We start from the raw sequence: 23,227 nt of genomic DNA on the forward strand, positions 1-23,227 counted from the left end.
GACTGAAGAGGTCTCTTCATTAACATGACCGTTGCAGTAATAGGAAGAGAAGGCAGTTTATCTAAAAATGAAAAGTAATTAAACGAGATGGGGAGTCTATAAAACGTGTTTCCATTCTTAACCCACACCACCTCATCTGTAAGCCTGACACTGTATGCTAAAACAACATAAAAAAAACCCAAAGCTTTTTTAACATAGCATCATTTCCAAGATACTTAAAATATTAAAAAAAAAAGAAATGGAAAGGAACAGTTTAATCAAACAATGATCACCCATTTCCCCAGCAATAAGCAGTTCTCATTTCTCACTAGAGTAACCATTGTGAAGAAAAAATGCTTTCTGGTAAACGCAGTCACTTCAAAACCAAGGCTGGGATATTCAAAACCTACGCTGACCTAACTGGAATAGACTACCACTAAATGAAGTTGATGTGAATACATTTACAAATTGCTACAAAAAGCTTCTTCTGTTAGAACAGTACCAAATATTTTGTGTGTATAAATATACTTTTTAATATACTCACATTATTGCATACCATGAAGAAGATTTAACCAATAAACAAGATTGTGACTAACATGATTTGACTACATTGTTACTTCAGTAGTTTTGCTGATAGATCCACAATAAGTCACAAGCCAAATTGTGGCACTGAAACACAGCCAAAACTGAACAGTATCACCAGGTTCTGGGATACTATACTCCCTACACATGGAGTAAATGAAGACTGGCCTTTAGCACATAATATATACTAGATTACTTAGTTGAGCTTCTTGGCCTCAGGGTCACTATACCAGCTGCGCACGTCTGTGATGGAACAACACTTCAATCACCATGCTTCTCCCCATAAAGAAGAGTATTTCTCAGTTGGAGTAGGCGTATTCCTCAGTATAAAAGGTAGCTTTTAGGTTGCAGGGGTGGCACAAGGCGATCCTAAGGATTTTGTGGGGGATTGACAGGAGATCCCAGTGTAAAAAAAAAAAACCCAGATCTTAAAGCAGGGTGGTGCACATGGAGGCAGGATGTGCAGCCAGAAACTGAAGCCTGGCTGGCCAGAGCCATGCTCCAGCTCTAACCTGGCTAGGCTCTGTGCTGCTAGATTGCCATGGCTGCAGCTCTTGGAGGCCCTCAGACCCCAGGTAAGGCTGCAGAGGTCAGCCCAGGTGCTGGCCCCAGCCTCCCCTACCCCACCCAAGGCAATGTGCCGTATGCCAGAGCACAAATGCATGGGCGTTTCCCAGAGACAAGCAGCAGCGGCACATATTGCTGCCCTGGAGAAAAGTACATTCCCACTTGTGGTACATGTCCCCAAGGTGTGCTTTCTAGCTTAACGGCAATTCTAATACTAGGATCTCAAATGGAGCTAGTGAAGCAAAAATTATACCAAATGAAGTCATTAAAAAAAAAGTCAGAACCATGAGTCTCTCAAATGTTGTTTTATTTGTGCATTTAAAAGTAGCCCCTGTATTATAATTCCTGACAGGACCAGATGCTGGTTAAACACTGATCATGCATCTCAGGAATGTGGATGTTCCTACTACACCCACAGCAAAGTCAGTGCTTGCTAGGGCACAGAAATTGCGTAGACACACAGGAAAGGTATCTGAAGAATGTGTAAGCAGCACCGTTTGGAGGCAAATACTGCTTCCTGAAGATCACATATATTTTATCTGACATAAGTATTTGATACATTAGTGAAACTGAAGCAAGATTTACTGCAATTGGCTTTCTGGCATAAAAGTACTGTAGCTGTGCAGTATAATTTCAATTCTACTGTAAAGTTTAAAAGGTGCAAGCTTCTGAAATGCTAAGCATTTTCAGGACAATCCCATTCATGACACTCTTAATTAAACTTGATTCCTTGAGCCAAAGGCAAATCCTTGCTGTAATTGATTGTGCTGAAAGAGAAACAAGAATTTAGAAAAGAGACTTGATAATGGAGCTCAGTTATGTGATCTCTGTTACATGTGTACAAGGCTTCCTTAAGGCAGCTGCCAGTTTCATTGTTTTAAATTAAAAGACAGGGTAGAACTGATTTCTCTCCAGCCACTACTGGCAAATTTACACGCAGGGGAGGACTTTGTTCTCTCCATAAGTAACTTGTCTTAGATAGATTAGAGAGAAGATATAATCCTCTAGTCACCTTTAACCACATAATGTCCACAAAGCAAAATAAAGGGGTGGCAGGTGGAGTAGACCTCACTAGGCTAAATACTACCTAGCTAAAATAAGAAACAGCAGGAGTAAAGATGTGGCAGTTCAGGTGGCAGCATTGGCTAGGAACTAGGAAATTTATGGAAATACTTCATATCTACTTAAAATGTTGCCACCACGTTGTGGCCCCACCCTCTGTAGATGCTACCTTAGGTTTCCCTTTGAATGACAGCAACATCGTTTTAGTCAGTCAAGTTCAAGTTCAAACAGATTAAGCTGTACATTTTTAAAGAATCAGTTCCTTCTACAAAAATCAGGACTGTCCCCTCTTTATCAAAAGGGATATATTGCAGGCAAGGGTGGGGAGGCATATGTTTTATTAGGCTCCACAAAATTCTACTACCTTCTTGTAGCTAAAGAGAAGGCATATTACATTTGGCAATGGTTATCCTCTATTCAGTGGCAATGAGCACTTGCAACTGAAGATTTATAAGCTTTGGACTTTAGCAAGTCTATGCAGAAATTCTGCATTTATTTGCATGAAATTATGGAAGCCTAGCTCTCACCAAGTTGACCGTCTCATGTAGAGTTTCCATGAATCACTGCCAGATTCTCTTCCACCACCAGTGTGCTTTTCACCACCTGAAAAAAAAATATACAGCTAAGGATTAGTAACTGCTCTGCAGTTACTTCAGGCACCCATACTTCAAATAAGTTATATTTGTACTAAGGAGAGAACGAGGGTTGTGTTTGTAGATGCATATTGGCTATCCTCCTTTGCTCACACTATATCCATATTGATATCTCAGTCTGAAAATATCTGCCTTCCAGCTGACAATTTAATTACACATATGGCCAATGGTTGGTTGATTGTTTTAACAGGATAAATTAACTGAGGGCAATATTGTGTCCTGTTTTTCCTTTCTAATTTCTTTTTCCTAGGGAAGAGGACATAAAAGAAGAGCTGCATATATAGCTCAAAAATCCCCTTAAGAAAACAAGTATCACCTTGCTCACACAGGTCTTTTTTGCATGCAGTAATTAGGATTTTGATCTTAAAGCTTTTCTTTCAACCCAGTGAAAGGTTAAGGTGCCTTAAGTCAGGGCTGCCTGACTTCTAAGGGCCCAAGGGCTACGCACATCTAGACTATGCACATCCAGGCTAGGGGGCTATACACACAGGCCCCTGGGCCATACATGGCACAAATGATCCCTACCCCCAGCACCATGTGCTCATGCCCCCCATGTCATCTTCTGCACTATGCGCCCACACAGGTGCAGTCCCTCTCACGGCTGCACCATGTGCCCCCGACCCCACACCTTCCTCCATGCTCACCCTCACCTCCACAGTGCACCACACAACACTGCACCCCGTGTCCTAATCCCTGCAGTGGGTATAGAAAGTGTAGAAAAGAGACTGGAGATTCTGGTTGCTATTGCAGAAGTAGAAATGATGGGGCGTGGCAGCTGAGCAGGAGCCTGGGGGCTGAAACCTAACTCTTTGTGGGCCACATGCAGCCCAGAGGCCACCAGTTGGACAGCCCTGCCTTAAACCACAAGGTAATTTTTAATTCACATGTCGTCACCTGAACATTTTAAATTACACTCATTTATACAAAATATATTTCAGACACTACTTTTTTATTAGATAAAATGTTTAACTAGAACAGAAATTTACTGTTGGCCGATTTCCATTCTCTGCTATAGCAATGTAAATCCAAAATAAATCCACTGATTTCATCTGATTTACAATCACTTAATTTTTCAAAGCCAAAATGTGCCTATTTAAGTGAGATGAGAAGACTTGGATTAAACTATCCCTAAAGCGCTTTCATAATTCTCAATCCTACCAGACACTATACTTCTCTAAGAAAACAAACAACAGGTTTGCAAGAAAAACCCTTGTATTTTGAAAAAGTTACACCCTTAAGTCCCACTTACTGTGGTGAATGACAACAAAGTATCAGGGCAGGAAATGCAAGTGACATACCAAAAGCACCTCCAATTTCAGCTCCACTAGTTGGAATGTTGACATTCACAATGCCACAATCTGATCCTTTAGGCCTACAAGAAAGATAAGACATTATCTCTTTAGATTCATGGCAAGAAAAAGAGACAAGTTTCTTCCCTAGAAAGAGGATTTAAACCTTGAAAAAGTAAAATTCTACTAAATTATACATACAGATGTGAGAGAGAAAAAAAGTAAACCCAGATTTTATGAAGAAGGAAAAAAATATGAAGAGCCATACCCAAGCCAGCGAAAAATTCTGCCCAGATCCTTGGTAAAGATGCTGCTGGAGAGACCTTGTTTTACTTCATTATTCCAAGCAAAAGCTTCTTCTTCTGCCTAGAGAGAAGTGCACAACTAGTGAAGGTAAGCAAGGAACACTATAAGGGGCTGTGAATGCCAACATAATCAAGAGTCAAAATGTACTATACTGAATATCACTAGGCAAAGAGCAGTACCCATGGTCATGCACAAGAATGCCTGCACATACTGGCCATACAGAAAGACATAAGCAAAGAAATGGTTTTCTGACATCTAGGCAAGCACATTTTGCAGTTCTGGCACTGACTTTTTAATTTTATTTCACACACTTTTCAAATAGGATTTAATAAAGAAGAACAACAACAACAACATAGTCCTGATTCATGCAGGTGCACTAGACAGCAAGACAATAATCAATAGCTAATCTACACTGTTTCCTGAATTAACATACTGGTTTGATGAACATGCCATGTAATAAAATTATTTTTTTCTTCTGACTCTCTTTCTACCTTTCATACATAAGGTGCACAAAGTACCAAAACAAATTATAGACTAAAGCTTCTTAAGTAAAGTCTTACCTTGAATTTCAGTACATAGAGAATAGGAGCAAATGTCTCTGTTTGCACAATGGGTGCATTGTGAGGAAGGCCAGTCACAATTGTTGGCTCAACATAATTTCCAGGGCGGTCTAGAACCTTTCACACACAAAAAGAATGATAGCCAAGTTATTGTTTCAACCAAATCATCATTTTGCTTAGCAAATGCCATCCTGTAGTTTGGTTGCCTTACTAGCATCTTGCAATTAATCAGAAGTTCTGCCAGAAAAATCTATGTAGTGTAGCTCAAGCCTGTAATAATGGGAGCCCAGGGTCTGGAAACACAGGAGCTGCTTTTCTTTAGTTATACACACAGTACAAGTCATTTAAGATGCCAACAGGTAAAACAAGCAGCCATCTGAATCATGCAGCTGACAAGAGCATTTGCCAAATCCCATTGATTTCAATATTAAAGGCACCTCTCAAACTGATTTAAGTGTGCCTGCTAATCCATACAAGAACAGCTTGCTCTCAGATTTTCGCACCTCATTATTACTCCTTATAATGTTACACAGAGACTGACTCAGCCTCTCCTCAGCTGTCTGCACTCTATTATGGCTCCTTACCTTGTTATTCAGAGTACCTTGCTTCTAATAGCTGCCTTGAAAATGACAGGACAGTGTAATTTCAGTACCTGACAGCAGAGCACTGATGGACACTGGGTTAGGATTCTAGCATGTATGGCAAATAATTTTCTGATCACCCCTCAGGTTCATTGTTTACAGCTGAGATTCTAATTTATTATCCTGCACTTACATAGCAATTTATATTTTCATATTTATATTATACTGTGAATAGGGAAGAGCGCAGGGCCCAGAGTCAAGTCAGTGACCAGAAAATGAAACATGGCTTTCATTTCTCCCAAACCAACTTCACTTCTTTTCTTCCACCTGTTGCCTCAGGTTCAGAGAAGTCAAACCCACCCTAGATAAGTCTTTTATTTTATATCAAAAGACCATTATTTATGCTCTATTCCAGATTTACAAACTTGAAAATCTTGGATGTAACAAGTTGAAACATGGTGTGGGCCTATCCATGAAGTTTGTATTGCTTTTCTGGCTTACAAAATGTCCTTTATTTCAACTGCATAACTAAGAAAAACAAGTCACCTTGCCACCATAGACAACAGAGCCACCCTGCTGTTTGGCTTGTTCCACAGCTTCAAGGAACATCTTCACTGCTTCTTTAGTGTGGAGAGGCCCATACAGAGTGTTGGCTGAAAAGCAAGAGGATGTATTTAAAAACTTCATTATTGAAGGTTAAAAGCCATATTTATTTACATGGCTTTGTAGAGCTGAAAGAGAATATAGGACACAGTACATTGTAGCTACATGAGTAGTTGGCACATGAGAACTTAATCTAGACCATGAAGACTACACCAGCCTAAAGTATAGGAGGTTAAGAGGATCCAATGCCACGGTATGATAGGAAGAGATGTAAGGTCCCATGCATGACACCTGCATCAGTACAGAGCTGTAAAGTGGCAAGACTTCTTAGATACTGTTTTTAGAACATTGTGTACTATCGCTGAGGTGGGAACAGTCAAAGGCATTAAAAGTCTCTGTCAGTTAATGGCAAATGGGGGTAGAGGAGCATTCACTCTGTTCCCTTGGTCTCACTTCTGACTAGAACACAGTCCAAAAACATTCTTTTAGGACAACTATACATATTTTAACATCTTTGGTCACCCTGCACTCTGAGAAGCTAGCCACTGAATGCATTCAAAATGAACAAAATAAATTAGGATTAACTGGATTCTCCCACAATTTCAGAGTCCCTATTCCTATTCCCCGATGGACATCAGTGATAAATAAATACATATATTCTGCTCTTTTACTGATCATTTTCCTTCTAAGTATAGGAAAAGAAAGAAAAAAAAGACACAAAAACAGCAGCTACTTACAGTCCCATGGATCACCAATGCGGACCTGGGAATAGGCCTTAGCTAGCTTCTCCACCACCTCATCATGGATGCTTTCATGCAAGAACTAAACAGAATGTCACAGGTCAAAGGCAAAGGCATTACAAGTCTTTGTCAGTTAATAGCGTGTGAAGGGAGAGAGTTCAGTGTCTCCTTGGTCTTGCTGCTGGCCAGAACAGAGTCCAAAGACATTCTTTCAGGACAACTGTCCACCTTTTAGGAGGAGTGCCATGAAACTGTCACATGTCACAGTTCTACTGCATTTATCCCCCAAATCTCTACATAAAGTAAATGAGTAACACCAGACCCAAGAACTCAGTAAATGCACAGCTAAGAAGCATAGTAGTCTGTGTCAGAGACCTAAAATATTACTTTTAAGGAAGATAGGTTGGGCCAGCTTCTTATTTTCTCTCATAATACAGTAAGGATATTTTACTAGTAATAGAGGTTATTTTCCACTATCCTGATTGGTTAGCTGTTTTTTGTTTTGGTTTGCGTTTTTTTAACCTCAGAACTCTGAAAGGTCAAAACACCTCAACTGCTCAATACGTATTTACTTACCAGCCTTCTGAGAGTGGTGCACCTCTGGCCTGCTGTCCCCACAGCAGCAAATAGAGCAGAAGGGATGACTAGGTTAAGATCTGCATCTTCAAATGCTTGAAGGATAAAAAACAACAAAAATATCAGTATATTAATCTAACTGGCAGGCAAGATGAAAGGTTATTACGTCATAGTTCCAAGGTCCTCTAAATTCAAAGGATCAAAGTTAATCTGTTCACAGTAAACTGTAACAGGCCTGTAAGACGACATTAGGGAAGAGATGAACATATAGTGTGCTGAGGTATATTAAGACAACTTGGAAAAACTAGTTTCCTTCATGTATTTGGAATTAACACATAAAGGTCTGGTTTTCTGGCCTATTGAGGCCTCTTTACATAAAACTTGATAAGTAACATAATTTGACTTTAGATCAGGAAACTGCAATTAATTCCCTAAATCTGGCCGCTGGCAGACAATACAAGTAAGATGCAACTAGTATGTTAATCATGCCTTACATAGTAATCTGATCACACATTCAGGAAATTATTGGCACCACTAAAAAGGGAAACCAGACACAAAAATATTACACCAAAAAAAAAAAAAAAAAAAGTGTAGTATTTTTGTACCCGGTGTCCATCGCACCCTTGGTGCAGCAGAGTTAGAACCGTACCAGGGCCTCCAACTGGCCTACACTCAGCCAATTGTCAGCCAGATTCAGGACAGCACTGGGACTCAAACTGGTCCCAGTGCAGTCCCCACCAGCCAACAATCAGCTGACTGTTGACTCTCACTCCCGGGGCTGCTCCAGGGCCAGTTCAAGCCCTGGTGTGTTCCTGAAGCTGGCCAACAATCAGCTGAGTATCAGGCACCTGGCTTTCAACTTGCTGGTGCAGAGGGAGCCTAGGATCATGATTCCAGACTCCTCCTGCACTGATAAATAGGGTGCATTTGGAATCTGATACTAAATATCAAAATTGCACATCCTGTCAGCACCTGTGACATGGCAGGAGGCACAGTTGTTGGAATCAGAGATCAGATCCCATCATGCCTTTCAATCAGTAGTTCTCAACCTTTTCAGATATGAAGCATCCCTCAACAGGCTTGAAGTGCCCCTTGGAAAATACCAGCTCTTAGTTTTCAGGGCTCATAATAGGGGTCATATCTTTTATTAGACGAACAAGATTTTTGCAAAAAAAAAAATTCTTTAAATTGCAAGCTTTCAGGCACAAACACCCTTCATCAAGTGCTTAGTTTTCATTCTTTTTGACTATAGAAAAATAAACTCAGCAATTCTTCTGTTGCAAAGAACTCAGACCACACCAGAGCAGATTGTTTTAACACTATGGATATGAAATCTCTGGGTTTAGCTTGTTAATCATGGTTGGACACCTAACAGAGCTAATACTGAGTGGCACCCACAGCATCCTTTGGAAGAATCTCAAGGCATCCTGGTTGAAAAATCACTACTTTGAATAAGTATCTGTCAGAAGCCTCTGTCCCCATCTCCTCCCAGAATGGAACTCCAACAGCATGGAGAATTAAGGTTCAAGTACATTCCAACAATATGGAGGATTAAAGTCAAAAGTGCACAAGTGCCTAAGTCTATGGGCCTGAGAGTATAACTTGTCTTGAAAGAGGTTATTATATTGCATATTACCAACAATGGCGTTGTTTCCACCAAGCTCTAGAAGACTCCGGCCTGTTAAAACAAGAGAACAGTTATAGGAGTTCAGGAGCCCGTTGTACTTGAACTAAGATATTCTTACTCAAGCTAAGTAACTCAAGTTAACTGTGAATGGTCCCATTTATTTTAGTGGCACTACTCAAGGATATTTGCATCTGACCCACAGCAAGTAGGTGATCTGAGATACTGGCAAGGCATTATCGTTATTTCTGTCTGCAGATATATAACAATTATCTTTATAGTAAGTATCCAACTAATGATCCTTTTAAAAGGAAGAAGTGGTACTTAATATTAATTGTCATTAATACATTTTAGATAAGGAAGACAGATGAAAACAGGTACAGGGAGACCATGAAATGCTGCTGGAACCAAGAGAAAGTAAAGAAAACTAGGAGAGGTAAAATAAGGTGATAGAGAATTTAAGAGAAAAAACACAAACAGAATTTAAAATGAGTGAAATGGGTCAGACTTGGAAGATGAGAGAGGTGCTGATGAAATCAAAGGGAATAAGTAAGAAAAAAAACAACAGTTAATTTGACTGATTTATTCACCTAGAAAGGGTCCCCTCTCCCTCCACCCAAAGTTGGAAAGAAGGGGTGACCCTCCATCCTTAGGTGAGCCCTTAACATAGTTCAAATCACAAAGGTTGAGATAATGCAATGCAAAACACTCAGAGATAGTAAGTCAGACCTTTGAGATTTGCAGTTTTCCACTGAGAACCACCTAGATGCAACTAACTGTATATAGCTAGAGCCATAACTAAATAGAGGTCTATTTAGGTCTGCACCAAAGAGGTCTAACAGCATTCTAAAGATAATGCCCACCGCTGATTTCTTTGTAAAATATGACAAATAGGATAGCTACATCTGGGTGAGGAGGAATGGATACCAAGAGATTACTTCACTAAGATACCGGTGCTGTCCATCCTAATGTCATCATGCTCAACAAGGAATAGTTCTGCTCAGAAAGGCCTTGAAAATCTGTGCTGTTAGCCCCACAAGGACAACAAATGCGACATTTCTGGGGACCCTAAGAAGCACCTGGACTAGACTAAATTTGTAAGAACAGAGCCTGAAGCTTGATTCATAGCTTTGTTGCTGCACTTCCAACAAGAAAAGGCAGATAAGGAAACTTTGAAACTACAGCTTGACACTTTCCCACACAAATCAAACAGAACAACAAAATTAAGAGGAAAAGCTAGCCCCTTATTTTTACACTTACCAAATCTCTCTTGAACAGTAAGTGCAACCTGCTTGCCCACCTTAGTGCTACCAGTGAAAGACAGAAGATCCACTCTTTCATCTTTCGCCATTGCTGTGCTACACAACAGAATATACAATTATGGTCAACAAAAGAACAAACAGTTGGAGCCTGCTGACATAAGTAACTCATTGCTCCTCCATCATAACCAAATGCTATGTTTATACAAGTGGTTATTATGTAAAGGTACACATTTTAAAAAGATCAAGTACAAAAGGAACCCCAGTTAAGGAAACATCAGTGCCAGAATATATTTCCACATCAGATACTAGTAAGACAACAACTGAATTAACTTTGAGGCCTAACCCTAATCAAAAAGACATGGTCATCCAAGTCCTTTTTACAACTGGTGTAATACCTGCCATTTCCATATGTAGTAATCCAAGTCATGAATAATAGCTTGGATCATTACATTTGGAAGTGGTACAATCCATTTAGGGACACACAAGTAGGTCCTTTTTGGGTGTACATGCACCTATAAGGGAAAACATATCAACCACTGATGTGCTCAGAGGGTTGTCTGGGTGCGGGGGCGGGGGCAGGCAAGGGATTGAGGGTGGGATCTGACCAGGCTGAAGAATAAAGAGCAGAGACTAGACCTGGTTTGTGTTCTTTTATGGCTGCTCAAGTTTACATAGTTTAGGAAAGAAAATGAAAATGGGCAATACATCCCATATACTGAACATGGGAAGTTCAATTCAGTTTGTTACATATTTAAGAACACTGGAATGCAAATACAATATCACTAGATGTTATGATTATTGTTAACACTACAAGTCAGTTATATTCATAACAGAATTCTATTCTTAAGTGGTACTGGAAGCCCTGTAGATAGGCCAATTTGAAAATACTTTTGCTAACCCCATAAGCTATCCCTTCTTCTAACCCATTGCTTATAAAATGCAAGAAGTTCTGCCTACCCAATATCTGTTCCACCACATATCAAGGAGCAGATTGCTCCAGGCACTTTGTTATCCTCCAAAACTTTGGCAACTATCCTGGAATCAAAGAGACATTTCTGAGAAGCAGGAATTTGAGAAAACTCAGTCAGAAGTATGTGACAAGTCAACAGTGAAAAAGCCTTTTTGCTACAAGATAAAAATATTAAAACAAAGTCTATAGACTTTACTAACCTGCATCAGATGCAGTATGGGCATTCTCTTCTCTTATAGACCTTGGTAGTATAGCTTTTTTATCATACTATTAACATGATCCACATGATTAGAATACACTGCAGGAAGCAACTAGCACAGAGACAAGTCACAGAGGTACACAAAATCTTGATCATAGTGTCACTCACAGCGCTACCCTTGAAGGTTGCATTCATTTATTCTCAGCATTCATTTATTCTCAGAAATAGTATAAAGGTGTCAAACTCTCAAGGATGAAAACCTATGCTTGGGTATTTCCCATTTAATTAAACCATGGTAAGTGGATAGCAAATAATCCATTCTGTCCCCTGCTCCCCCTATAACTCTGGCTGCAGCAGGAGTAGCCAGGGTCTCTGGGATTTCCTTCCAACTTCTGCTTCCTAGACTTGCCCAAAGGGGCAGTGTAGCACATGGAAGTCCACAGCTGGAAAGTGTGCATGGTGGAGTGACAGTCACACATATGGTAAAGCAGCTGGGAGCAGTGAAAGGCTGGGAGTAGGAAAGGGGGCGATTCATGTATACAGTGGAGAGGTAGTGGGTGCTGCCTGCATGCATGGTGGAACAGTAGAAGAGCAATTGCCCACATAGGCCATGAGCAATGGGGTGGGCTATGTGTGTTGTGCAGTGGGAAGCTGCTCAAGGAACGGGGTGAAGGGCCTTGGTTGCAGTATTGCAGCCCACTTAATGTGTGGACCCCTCCACCTGTCATGAGGCCTGTGTTGGTTGTGGCCCCCAGTCACTGAGAAGTTGGGCAGCCCTGCCAACAAAGCGTTGCTAGTAATATGGCTGGCATCACCCAGTGAGTCGTCAGAAAGGGTCTTAACAGTTCTTACTCTTTGTATGTGAGCAAATTTTAAATCACAGGAAACATGCTGCACTGCTGCTATTAGTTTTGGATTATACAAGGTTTTGTGTAGAGGCATTTTCAGGAGAGAGAGCTTGCAATCATCAGGAGAGCTTGCTTTGCAACACCATTCTAATTAAGAGAACTAAAGGGAAGATTTTATGGTAGTATATTCTACTGGACTATCTGCATATCTGTGAGAGATCTTAGATAAGCTTTCAGGTACAGATTGCCCTTCCTCAGGTCTGGCAGGTCCTCTCAGGGAGGGCAAACTATTCCTGAAAGCTTGTCCAACATTTCTCCCAATTATGAAGTTAGTCTAAAAAACAAAGATACCACCAAAAAAAAACCTTGCCCCTCATATTTCCTGGACCATCACTGCTACAACAACACTCCAACTCTGTGTAAAGTAAGTTACATTTAGAATAAATTCAGATGCTAACGACATCACTTTCCCCTTCCCAGGAAAGCCAATCCACTACTGCTCAAAAGCTCAACGCTTTCATCAGAAGAAAAAAACCCAACAAGAATAAGTTTAGGCAATGTATACATCATTACTTCCCACATGGTAAAAGGTGGAGAGAAAGCCACTTTCGTCCCAGCCACAGAACTTCAAGAATGCAAACAGATAAAATGAAAGATCAATTGTGATGCATAACATTTCTGGATACTTACTTTGTAACAGCTACACTAATGAGAGACGTTGTTGGAGCACCTTTCCTTAAAAGGAAAAAAAAAGTCATTTTAATTCCCCAAAGACCAAAATATTTAAGATATACAACTTCTGTGGTATAGTATAAACCAAAATTTGAGGTACAGAACAATAAATGAACTTGCAAATCTGAATATTTGGTCAGAAAAGTGAAGATGAGTGGCTCCATTTTCATGGGTGCTTGTAATAGTAAGAGCTTTGCTAAGACTAAGAGTTTTGCACGCTGTGCTAATAGCAAAAGTTTTGCATGCTGATTCCATAGGAGGCCGGTGAAGTGGCACATAGCCTCCTGCTCTGTGAGTGTGACCGTGCCATGAACCTAGACAGTAGAATGTTGTGATACAGTGGAATGTGGTAAACACCAGGTGTGTTGGATCACGACTCATCCCCATTTTCCTAGCTTGTGATAACATTGTTTACTTCAGACTATATAAGCTGTATATTCTTGGGTTGCTATGGGTTCCTCCACTCTGGCACGAGTCCTGACTTGCACAGAGCCCTGGCACAGGCTATCGCATCCCTGGGATCGGGACACTCCAGGGCCAGGGAAACCATGCAGGGTAGCAGCTGCTGCCTAAGGCCAATGTGAGGTGACTGTCCTCTCTGCTCTGTTCTATCGCCTGCTTCTGCGAGTATCCTTAAATAAAGTTTTGCAAGGGTGAAAACAACCATGAGTACATCCTTTGTTCAAGCATGGGGAATCTGCTGAACCCAACAGTTCAACCTAAGACAGTGCGGTACAGACAGAACTTTCTATTAACGTCAGTTTGCACAACAGGTGCCCAGAACCCCAGAGCAAGAAAATGGCTTCTTAAGTCTCTACCTTTTGGCACCCAATTTTGAAAACATCTCTTCTCTATTATTTGTAATATGATACTGCACATCTATACTAGATTCCTTGATATAATATACTGAGTGCTATACACATACAAGAGAGGAAGGTGGACCTTTAAAGACAGATTTGAAGTGAACTTTGAAATATCAGAAGTTAAGCATTTGCAGTTATGTGTGTCCATCTGGCACTTACAAATAAATGATGTTTAAACCAGGGGGTTCTCAATCCTTGGGCCACAGCCTGCTGCCGACCACAACACAGTCAGCTACTGGACCAGATGTGGCCATGGACCAGCAAACCACAGACCCCCAGAGCCGGGCGAAGAAGCCGTGGCTCTTTCTGCAGGGCCCGCAGCAGCACAGTGTTTGCCACCCCGACCCCGCAGGGTGGGGGGTATCCTTACCTGTCTTCCAGCTAGAAGTTCTGGCCATGGTCAGCTGTGACTGCTGGGCCACGATTTGCCGGGCTGCGGCCACAGCATAAAAACTTTGGAAACCCCTGGTTTAAACAATGTGCCAAGGAAACAAGGTAACCTTATGAACAAAAGCTACTGCTATAATCATTCTGGTTTACAGTATTTGGAGCAAATGAAAATCAGAACATCTTACCAGAGGCAAGCATTCCCACAGATCATTGCAATTGCATTGTTCCAGCCATACACTGCTACAGGGAAGTTAAATGCAGTGATGATTCCTACCAGCCCCACAGGATTCCATTGTTCTATGAGGGCATGGCCAGCTCCTAAAAATAAGAACAGATAATAGCAATCTGAGTGTGAGGGTCCTTACATGGAGGAGCACGTGTCTTTTTAGTTCAATAGATCATGGAGGAAAGAACATGAATTACAACAAACCAGGAGGATCTGAGAGGTAGTCTAAAGCTGTTGACAGACCAACTTATTAACCTTCAATAGCCACTTATTTATCCAAGATTAATGTAATGCAAAATAGCTTGTATGCAAATCTTAGCTTACGTGTGTTGAGATAGGCAGTCCTCCATTTGTTCCCTTAGTACTAAATACTATATGTAGACCATTTATTTTTTTATTCTAAACATAAATTTCCAAAACTTAAATTATTGTTCTATAATAATGCAGGTAACATAAATATAGAACTACTGCATATTTATTAGAACAAAAAGAAGGTATAAGCTCTGCTGAATAACACATTTTCTAAGCTCTGCTATATTTTTCTAATAACTGTTAGGAGAGCAACAAAAAAGAAAGGAAATGAGAACAGCCTACCTGGGAACAAAAACAGAGATGCCAGAAATGAAAATCTGTATGAAAGATGTTCTGAGCATGACAATATCTTAGCACACAGACTACTTCCTCATTCTAGCAAGACTGTTCACTGAAAAATACAGTGAAACTTGTTTCTGCATTGTACAAGATAGGTATTAAAAAGAATCACCTTATTTTTCAGCAAAACATTAATAGATGAAGCCTATTCTAATTTCCGGTACTTCCAGCTGCAGTCTGCACCATACTTGTAAATAGGATGCAAAGCATAATCAAGTCAATTGGATGATAGGGAAACAGTAAGGATATGGCAGTTACAAATGTTATTTTAGTCACCTATCTGCAAGAAATTTAACAGGCCTCTCTCAATGAAAGCTAGCTAGATTTTTGCTTTCCTCTTCTCACATTGTATCTAGTGACTTTGTTAATTAAGGGAAACTCAATTCTGTTGCCCCATGTATACGGTTTTGCATTTAAAGATAAGGATGGATATTCACTGTAGCAGTTTAATAACTTATTCAAGTAGATGGGAGTACACGAGTGATATGGATCCACATATATTTCAGTGCAGATATTTCTCTGGAGTATATAACCATAATATTCAGAACATCATCGATACAAAGATTAGCACACATGCTTACTTTCTGAAGGCAAAACAGGTCCACCAATCATTCGGGACAAGCCAACAGCATAGTCACAGATGTCAATATACTCCTGAACTTCACCAATACCCTCGACAAAAATCTTTCCCATCTCTAAAGAGACCTGAAAACATCAATGGGATAGTATTTTTAAGACTGTTCACATATATTTGTTGTACCTTATAAGTAATTCATCCATTACTTGGTTATTTGGACAGTTTTAAAAGAAGATCAAGTCAAAAGTCACATTCCACACAATTTAGGGCAAGGGTTTTGCCTACCTTTTGGCAACAGTAGGCTAAATTAACCCAGCTCATTCTGAAGGTGGATAGATGGGTCGCTGCTTTCCACGACCAAATGCCACTTGTTCTTCCGACCACTGAAGCCCTAGCTTTGCAAACCGGTTAAAATTACTTTGGTGGGCCAGATCTGACCTGCAGACCATAGGCTGCCAACCTGTGATTTAGGGTATTCACCCCAGCTGATTAATCAAGTTTGCCCATTTTAAACCGGACAGAAAATTGTCCCTTGATAGAAAAAGTCATCAATAATGACTTCCATAGGTATAGATCCAAGAATTACTGTGTCCAAATGTCCTTAAGGAGAGAGAAATGGACCATTATTCTCTCTCCTTTAGAAAAGTTCCATAGCTGAAGGCCTAACTTCCTCACTGTTTATGATTTTAAAGCGCTACAACATGAGCAGCCAGAAGGGTCAAATTTTCTAAAAGAGTGCTAAGCACCCACTTTCTGAATGTCAGATCCCTTCCACAAGTTGATTTGGGCATTGAAAACAAGTTACTTTTGGAAAATTACTAAAATCTTTTGCTAAAGATGATTCAAAATGAACACAATACAACCAGGATGGGCAGTGGGAATAAACATGCACTTGAAAGTCAGCATATCCCCAAAGTGAAGATAATGATTATCTCAGATATCACTCACCATTTGACAAACCCAAGTATTGGCTATTTTGCCCCCAATTTCAATAGGAACTAGTTGAGTTAAACCAATACTAAATATTTCCCAAAACCCCATAATAGATTTTTAATTAGTTTATAAAAAGTGTTGTCGTGGGCATACAGTATCTGTTTCAATCTTTTTCATCACATAATTAGAGTTTTGCTAACTTGGGCATTTCTAGTTTGTGCTGGAATGAGCCATTGAGACACTTCTTTAGTGACTTATGATGAAAAAACACTACTTATTAGCAAGATGTGTTAGAGTGACTTCTGCATGAAACCTGCCTCTCAATATGTTATTTAAGGCTTCTTCACAAGGCAAAGGGTAGGAATTTAAATCTACCTACAAGAAAAAAAGAATACCTTAGGAGCCCTTCTTTATCCTGAGAGCAGAAAAGACGCGTTTACACAGTTTAAATTAATGCATAACACAGGGCATAGATCTCACCCAAGAGTCTAGCACTTTCTCCCTGGCCAGGTTGGTCACAATCGCATTTGAGAGCATACAACTTCATAAGATCGCAAAATGGAGCTGAAGCAAGGGATATATAATGTGGATAGTCAGGGAAGCAGTAGTGTGGTTGAACACAGACGTAACTTAGCCCGCTAATTCAACCAATGTCATTAAGTGTCCATCATCTAAAAATAAAATCATGTAAGTCAATTAAATGGGCTTAGCCACATGTAAAGCCATTCAGCAACGGCTGCTTCTCAACAACCCCATGTGCAGACAAACCTTATAAAATGTAAAAGCTGCAAGTTAGTTAAAAAAGAAGAAAGAAGTCACTAACAAGTTTGTTAAAGAAACAATCCTTAAGCCCTTACATCCTGCACAACTTTTAATGAGAGCCTATCACAGAGCAATCTCACCTCATAACCCCCTGGATTTTCATACCTGGTCTCTGAAAAAGGTGGCAGGTCACAAGAATGCACTCAAGTTTAAAAGGTTTGTATTAGAGGAACTCTTCTTTCAGGACACTTTTAGTATCAAACAGTATCTTGTGACCTTGCTGCTTTCTGACCTTCCTGTCAGACAACTGTCAGTATCTCTTTGGATACCATACAGGCTTCAAATCAGTTTCCTTTTTTCCCTGTTTTTAGTAGGTTTGTTGCAAACAGTACTCAAGGGTGCCAGGAGGGGGAGGACAAAATGGAGAAGAGTGTGATCATGAACGTATGTTTTAAAGACAGGTTCTGAAGATACCCCTTTTAAAGGTGGGATTTTAAAGGGCACTAAGTGCTGGCCTAACCCTGCTCTGATTAAAGTTCTAAGGTACTTTGATCCCAATTTCAATGGGAACTGAGCAAGTTAGACCAATACTCAATATTTCCAAAAAACCCATACTAGATTTATTAGTTTAGAAATGTATTTTGACACTCCAATTTTAAAGACATCTTACTTATTGAAGAAAATGTTCTGCAAGCTAATTAAACACATTATGAGAAACACAAATTTGTGAAGTAGCACAGGAAGGGCAATGGAGAGAAGACAGAAAAAAAAAACTATGAATCTTGACAGAATCAGCTTAAACATTCAGATCAAAAGCTGCATCCTCTTTAAAATAGGTTGTCAAAATAAGAGCTTTAATTTTACTTTTAACATTACTTCCTGATGACTATACATTAGTGGAAACCAACAAAGTATTTAGAAATCTGTGACAAATATTACACAGGGGTACATTAAAGTAGGTTTTTCAAGCATTTAGTCATTTTTCAGGACAACTTACCAAGCTTCCTAGAACTTTGATTTTCTGTCTCAAGGCATCACCAATCTGTCTCACTATTTCTCCACGTTTAGGTGCCGGAATCTAGGCAAAAACATATATTCATAAAAAAGAGATGGTTTGAAATAAAAGCACTGTGCCTTCCACATACATACACATTCAGTCTGCTACTTACTGTGTTGGCAGAACAGCTCAATATTCCTATCCCACCAGCCAGCTATTTATTATTCTCTAAAACTAAACAAGTATGAAAAGTGTTCATATTTCATGTGAACTAGGTTCCCGAAAAATCACAAAAACTTAATCCTGGGCAAAACTTGATGCTCATCAACTGCTGCTGAGAATTACAGCAGTCTCATCCCCACCTATTCAAAAATCATGGCTTCGAAACCTTGAGATGGAAAAAAAAAATCTGTTTTGAAATGCTTTGTAAAAGAATAGTTCTTTTTATTAGCTTTTATTAGCTTTCTGGTTTATAAGCCTTTGGGGTTCATGTTTCACATTAGGTTCTTCCCTCCTGTCCATGAAGACTACAGTTGTTTTTTCCACAAAAGCTGAGATTCTCACATAATCTCACTTTATTCCCACAGATGAAGCTTCTGGGGGGAAAAAACCATATCCCAAACATTTGTGATACAAATCACAGAAACTGACAACACTAGACAATTGTGTATGTACATAACTGCTTGCAGCATAAAGGACATCAGGAAGAGGAAAAGGGAAGGAAAAGGAAAAACAGAGATACATAGGGTTACACAACTTAGGGAAAACGTCACCATTCACATTTCAACAGAAATGCATGTTAGCAGTCATTAAAAGCAGTTAGCTCTCACACACAAAATGAAATGGAACCAGGCTTAAAAATCAGACCAGCTGGTACTTTGATTTATTGGTGCCTGGGGACGTGAGCTTAAAGCACCTTCAGAACAAAAATCCACTCACCATTTTATAGTTCCTACAAACAATTCAGGACAGGACAAACACCTCTTATGAAAATATTCTGATTAAAAAAAAGCAAACGCCAACTTTTCATCCATGTTCTCTTGGGGCAAAGAAAAGTGTTTTCGCTGGCTGAGGGCCAGAATGCTTAGTATCTTGCAAGATCTAGCTTTCAATATAGAAACTTGCCATCTATAAGGATAACATCCAATCATGTAAGACAACAGTAGCTGGCCAGACAGGCAGAGTTAGTGTGAAACAATCAGAGAGGTAACTTGGTAAAAATAAATGTTGTAAGGGTATATGATTATCCAATACAACATTGAAACATCAGGGAGATTTGTAAGTAACAAAGTTGCTATTTGAAATAAGCAGCAAGATAGAACTGGTATAGATCTGCCCAAGAAGAAGAAATAAAGAGGGAGACCCATATGCCAGGTTTTTTCATTCAAATGCTGTACAAGCCTGTCTCCAAATTTTCCATGACCCAGACATGTTAACAGTGCACAGCATAACTGCATTGTAGAAGCTGTTGCATTGCGGGGAAGGAACCTACCTAGCAGGGAAAAAAATGACGGTAGCACTAAGCATGTGCGATTTTTTGTTGTGATGGTAATTCTTAATACATTTTTTTTTTTAATCGCTAGTATCCTCTCTTCCTGCAGCCAATGTTGCAAAACATTTATCATGAAAACTCAGACAAATTACCCCAGGTTTTGTGAACATATTCAGCCAGGTTTCCTGAAGTTCGCATGCCTTCTATCTAGCAAAAATGACCCCCAGGCTATGTGTAGCCTTAATGTTCCAGCAAGCCGAGAGGGAAAAAAAAAAAAATCACATTTTAGACTAGAAGTTAACACCTTTTATAACAGCCAAGAATTACAAAGGGTGCTGAATTATCCTTAAAACCTTGGTACAATATTTTGGCTTAATGTACCATACCGGACATACAGTCTTAATTAAGTCTCTAACAAAAATGACAATTTAATGGTTCCATGAGCTTTTATCTGCTGTAGAGACATTTTAAAATATAAACAATCATTTGCCAACTTACATCTGCCCAAACCTTCCATGCCTCTTTAGCTTTCTTGATTGTTTCTTCATAGTCCTCCAAGCTGGCCTAAAATGAACAAGTATTTAAATAGGAGAGCAACATACATACACACAGACACACGCACACACGAAACAAGTGTGACCCAAGCATAACTGCACTTTCTGTGGACTGTGCTGCATAAGCAGATATCATTTGTAAATGCAACGTGTTACATTTTAAGCTAGGTTGATCACTGTGACACATGTGATTTTCTAACATTTCTTAACTGCAAGGTATTTAAGAAGTAAATTAATACCCAGAATGTCTGGGAAACTGACCTGCTATCCAACTTAAATTTCTCAAATAAAGTTCTCTTTCAGATGTCATAAGATGACCCAATAAGGACCACTCATCATGTAAACATCCACAGCACATTACCAATTTACGTTAAATCCAAATTTTAGTGTAAAATAAAAGATAAAAATAGAGATGAGCACCTACCCTCCCAGCTTCAAATGCCCCATACCCTCTGATTCAAAGCCCGAAACACTCAAAGCCTATTCAGAACGAAGGAATGAAAATAAACCCTGGGAAAGTTTCTCTCTCACTGCCCCTTATAGCCACCTTCTGTTTGGATCTACCTATTTGACCACAGCTTGAGCGCAAGAAGAAATCTAGTAACTAAAATAGAGCAAGAACATTCCAGCAGCTACTGTGGCATGTCCAACTCATCTGCTACCTAATTTGTTAGAAGCTGGTAGTACTATACTTGGCCCAAAGCCCATCATGTAAAGCTATAAACCCCACCTCGATAGCAGGGGCTGCTAAGGACATATTGCCAATTGCCTGGGACAACAGAAAAACCAACACAGGGATGATAGGAGTGAGGGTCACAGGTTCAAAATAAGTGCACCAAGGGGCCACATGGAGCAGAGAGAAGCTCATAAGGACGTAGGCCTCAATCAGGGAAAGGTCAGGTCTGGATAAGTATCACAAACCTCCTTCCTTTCCAGCTATTGGCTTGGCTCTCATCAAAGCATCTGTGTTTACACTGGTCTTGGGCTGCTGCATACCATTTCTCAAGTGCCAGAGAGAATTAACAAAAGCTTACCTGGCGGACTCTTGCTATCGGCTCATTGTTAGCTGGACAATACGTTGTCACCACCTGGAAAGAGAAAGTTTTACAGTCAGGCATGCAATATCAAGAATATGCTTCACAGGGGAAAGAGTGGAGGAGGGACCGTTTGTGCTTTCACTGGTGCCAAGTAGCTCATGCAGGTGGCAGAAAAACTCTCTCTTTCAAGGAGGCGTAACAGAGCCATATCCAAAAGCCCTCACCCCAGTGCATACATGCAGGCGACTGGTGCCTCCCAAGTCTGGGGGGCACCAGATCGCTGACAGGGGGAAGAAGGGTCCCCAGCAGCCGATTGCTGACCGGGGGATGAGGGGTGCAGCAGACAACTGCTGGTGGCACTTCCGGTTTCATGGCTGGCACTTCCAGGGGGAGCGTGGCCTATCTCAGGGGGTGCACGTGCGCCTGCATGCACCCCCTACACATTGTCAATGCACACACAGACATATGCACAGATACACAAAGCTCTTCCAGAAAGGGGGGAAAAAAGAATGGCTGAAGTCAGGCTGCTTCTGGGAGATAATGTCCTAGCGCAGAGGAGCCCAGCCCACCACCAAAAGCTGCACCATGCAAACTTGGAGCCATTCAGTCCTCAGTGGCTATTACCTGGAAGAAGTCCAGGACTGGGACAGATCAAGAGATGCTCTAAAACAGCGGGTCCCCACCCTTTTTGTACCAGGACCCATTTGTAAACATCGATGGCCACCCCTCACTCCCAACCGCCCAGCGTGTGGGGCAGCATTGACGGGGAGTCTACCCGCATCGGCATCCATCTCCCGATGACTACTGAAAGCAATCCGGGAGAGCTGAACAGGGTATATTAAAAAGAAGAAAAAAATCTCCCAGAACAGCTTCAGTCAGAGCTGGCAACCCTAGTGTGGGGCGAGGGGTGGTTGTGAGGCCCCAAGCAGCCCCGGGTCTGCCAACCTGCGAGGGGAAGGCCGCGGGTTTGTGTTTTAAAGGAAAACCCCTTGTTTCAAGACTGTCGGCGACCCGCAGCTGCGCCACGCGGCTCTAAGGGCAGGGCAGGGCCGGGCCAGGCCGGGGGGGGTTCCCGGGCCCGCGCCCCCAGCGCCTACCTGGCCGCGGCCGCCCCAGCTCCCGTGGTACACGCCGTCGTTATCCTCCTGCAGCCCCAGCTCGCGGAGCCAGGCGTACTGAGGCCGCTGGATCAGCAGGGAGGCCATAGAAGCGGCAGACCGGGCGCAGGGCGGCGGCACCAAGCGGTGGCAGGCGGCGAGGCCCAGCCGCAGCATCGCGCCGGGACCAGGCCGAGCCCGTGCAGCCGGAGCCGCCCCCCGCGCTCATTGGTGCCGCGCCGGGCCCGGCCCCTCCGCCGCCCGCCTGGGCTGCTGCAACCGCGGCTGCTTCGGCCTCGGCGGCTGAAACGCTGCTGCGGGCACAACCCCGGCTGGCTTTCGCAGCTGAATCTTCAGGCCTCGGGGCTGCTGATCGGCCGCAAAACGGGGGTTTTTGTTTGCCCGTGGAAGTTGGCGGGTGGGGTGGGAATAAAAGCCTTGGGCAGGCACCAGGCCACGAAACCAGCCGCGACTGGGAAGTCCCAGTAGCCCGAAGAGTAGGAGTGGAAGCCCTC

General features: G+C 41.4%; 1 protein-coding gene across 1 annotated transcript; it reads right to left on the minus strand.

Annotated features, from left to right (window-relative positions):
- Positions 1 to 1,418: 1,418 nt before the first annotated feature.
- ALDH7A1 (aldehyde dehydrogenase 7 family member A1) lies at positions 1,419 to 22,991 on the minus strand. The gene is made up of 18 exons (XM_090038472.1): positions 22,713 to 22,991; positions 21,613 to 21,666; positions 20,523 to 20,588; positions 18,533 to 18,613; positions 15,845 to 15,968; positions 14,572 to 14,704; positions 13,092 to 13,136; positions 11,342 to 11,419; positions 10,383 to 10,480; positions 9,135 to 9,176; positions 7,499 to 7,593; positions 6,920 to 7,004; positions 6,126 to 6,232; positions 4,999 to 5,115; positions 4,401 to 4,498; positions 4,142 to 4,215; positions 2,718 to 2,793; positions 1,419 to 1,895 (listed from the first exon to the last, which is right to left on the minus strand). The coding sequence occupies exons 1-18, from the start codon at positions 22,887 to 22,889 to the stop codon at positions 1,841 to 1,843; spliced, it is 1,605 nt and encodes a 534-aa protein (XP_089894598.1). The 5' UTR covers positions 22,890 to 22,991; the 3' UTR covers positions 1,419 to 1,840.
- Between the last annotated feature and the right edge of the window lie 236 nt (positions 22,992 to 23,227).

This window comes from Crocodylus siamensis, chromosome 3 (genome assembly GCF_052110815.1).
Source record: "Crocodylus siamensis isolate JL-2025a chromosome 3, ASM5211081v1, whole genome shotgun sequence".
Classification (NCBI taxonomy): domain Eukaryota; kingdom Metazoa; phylum Chordata; order Crocodylia; family Crocodylidae; genus Crocodylus; species Crocodylus siamensis.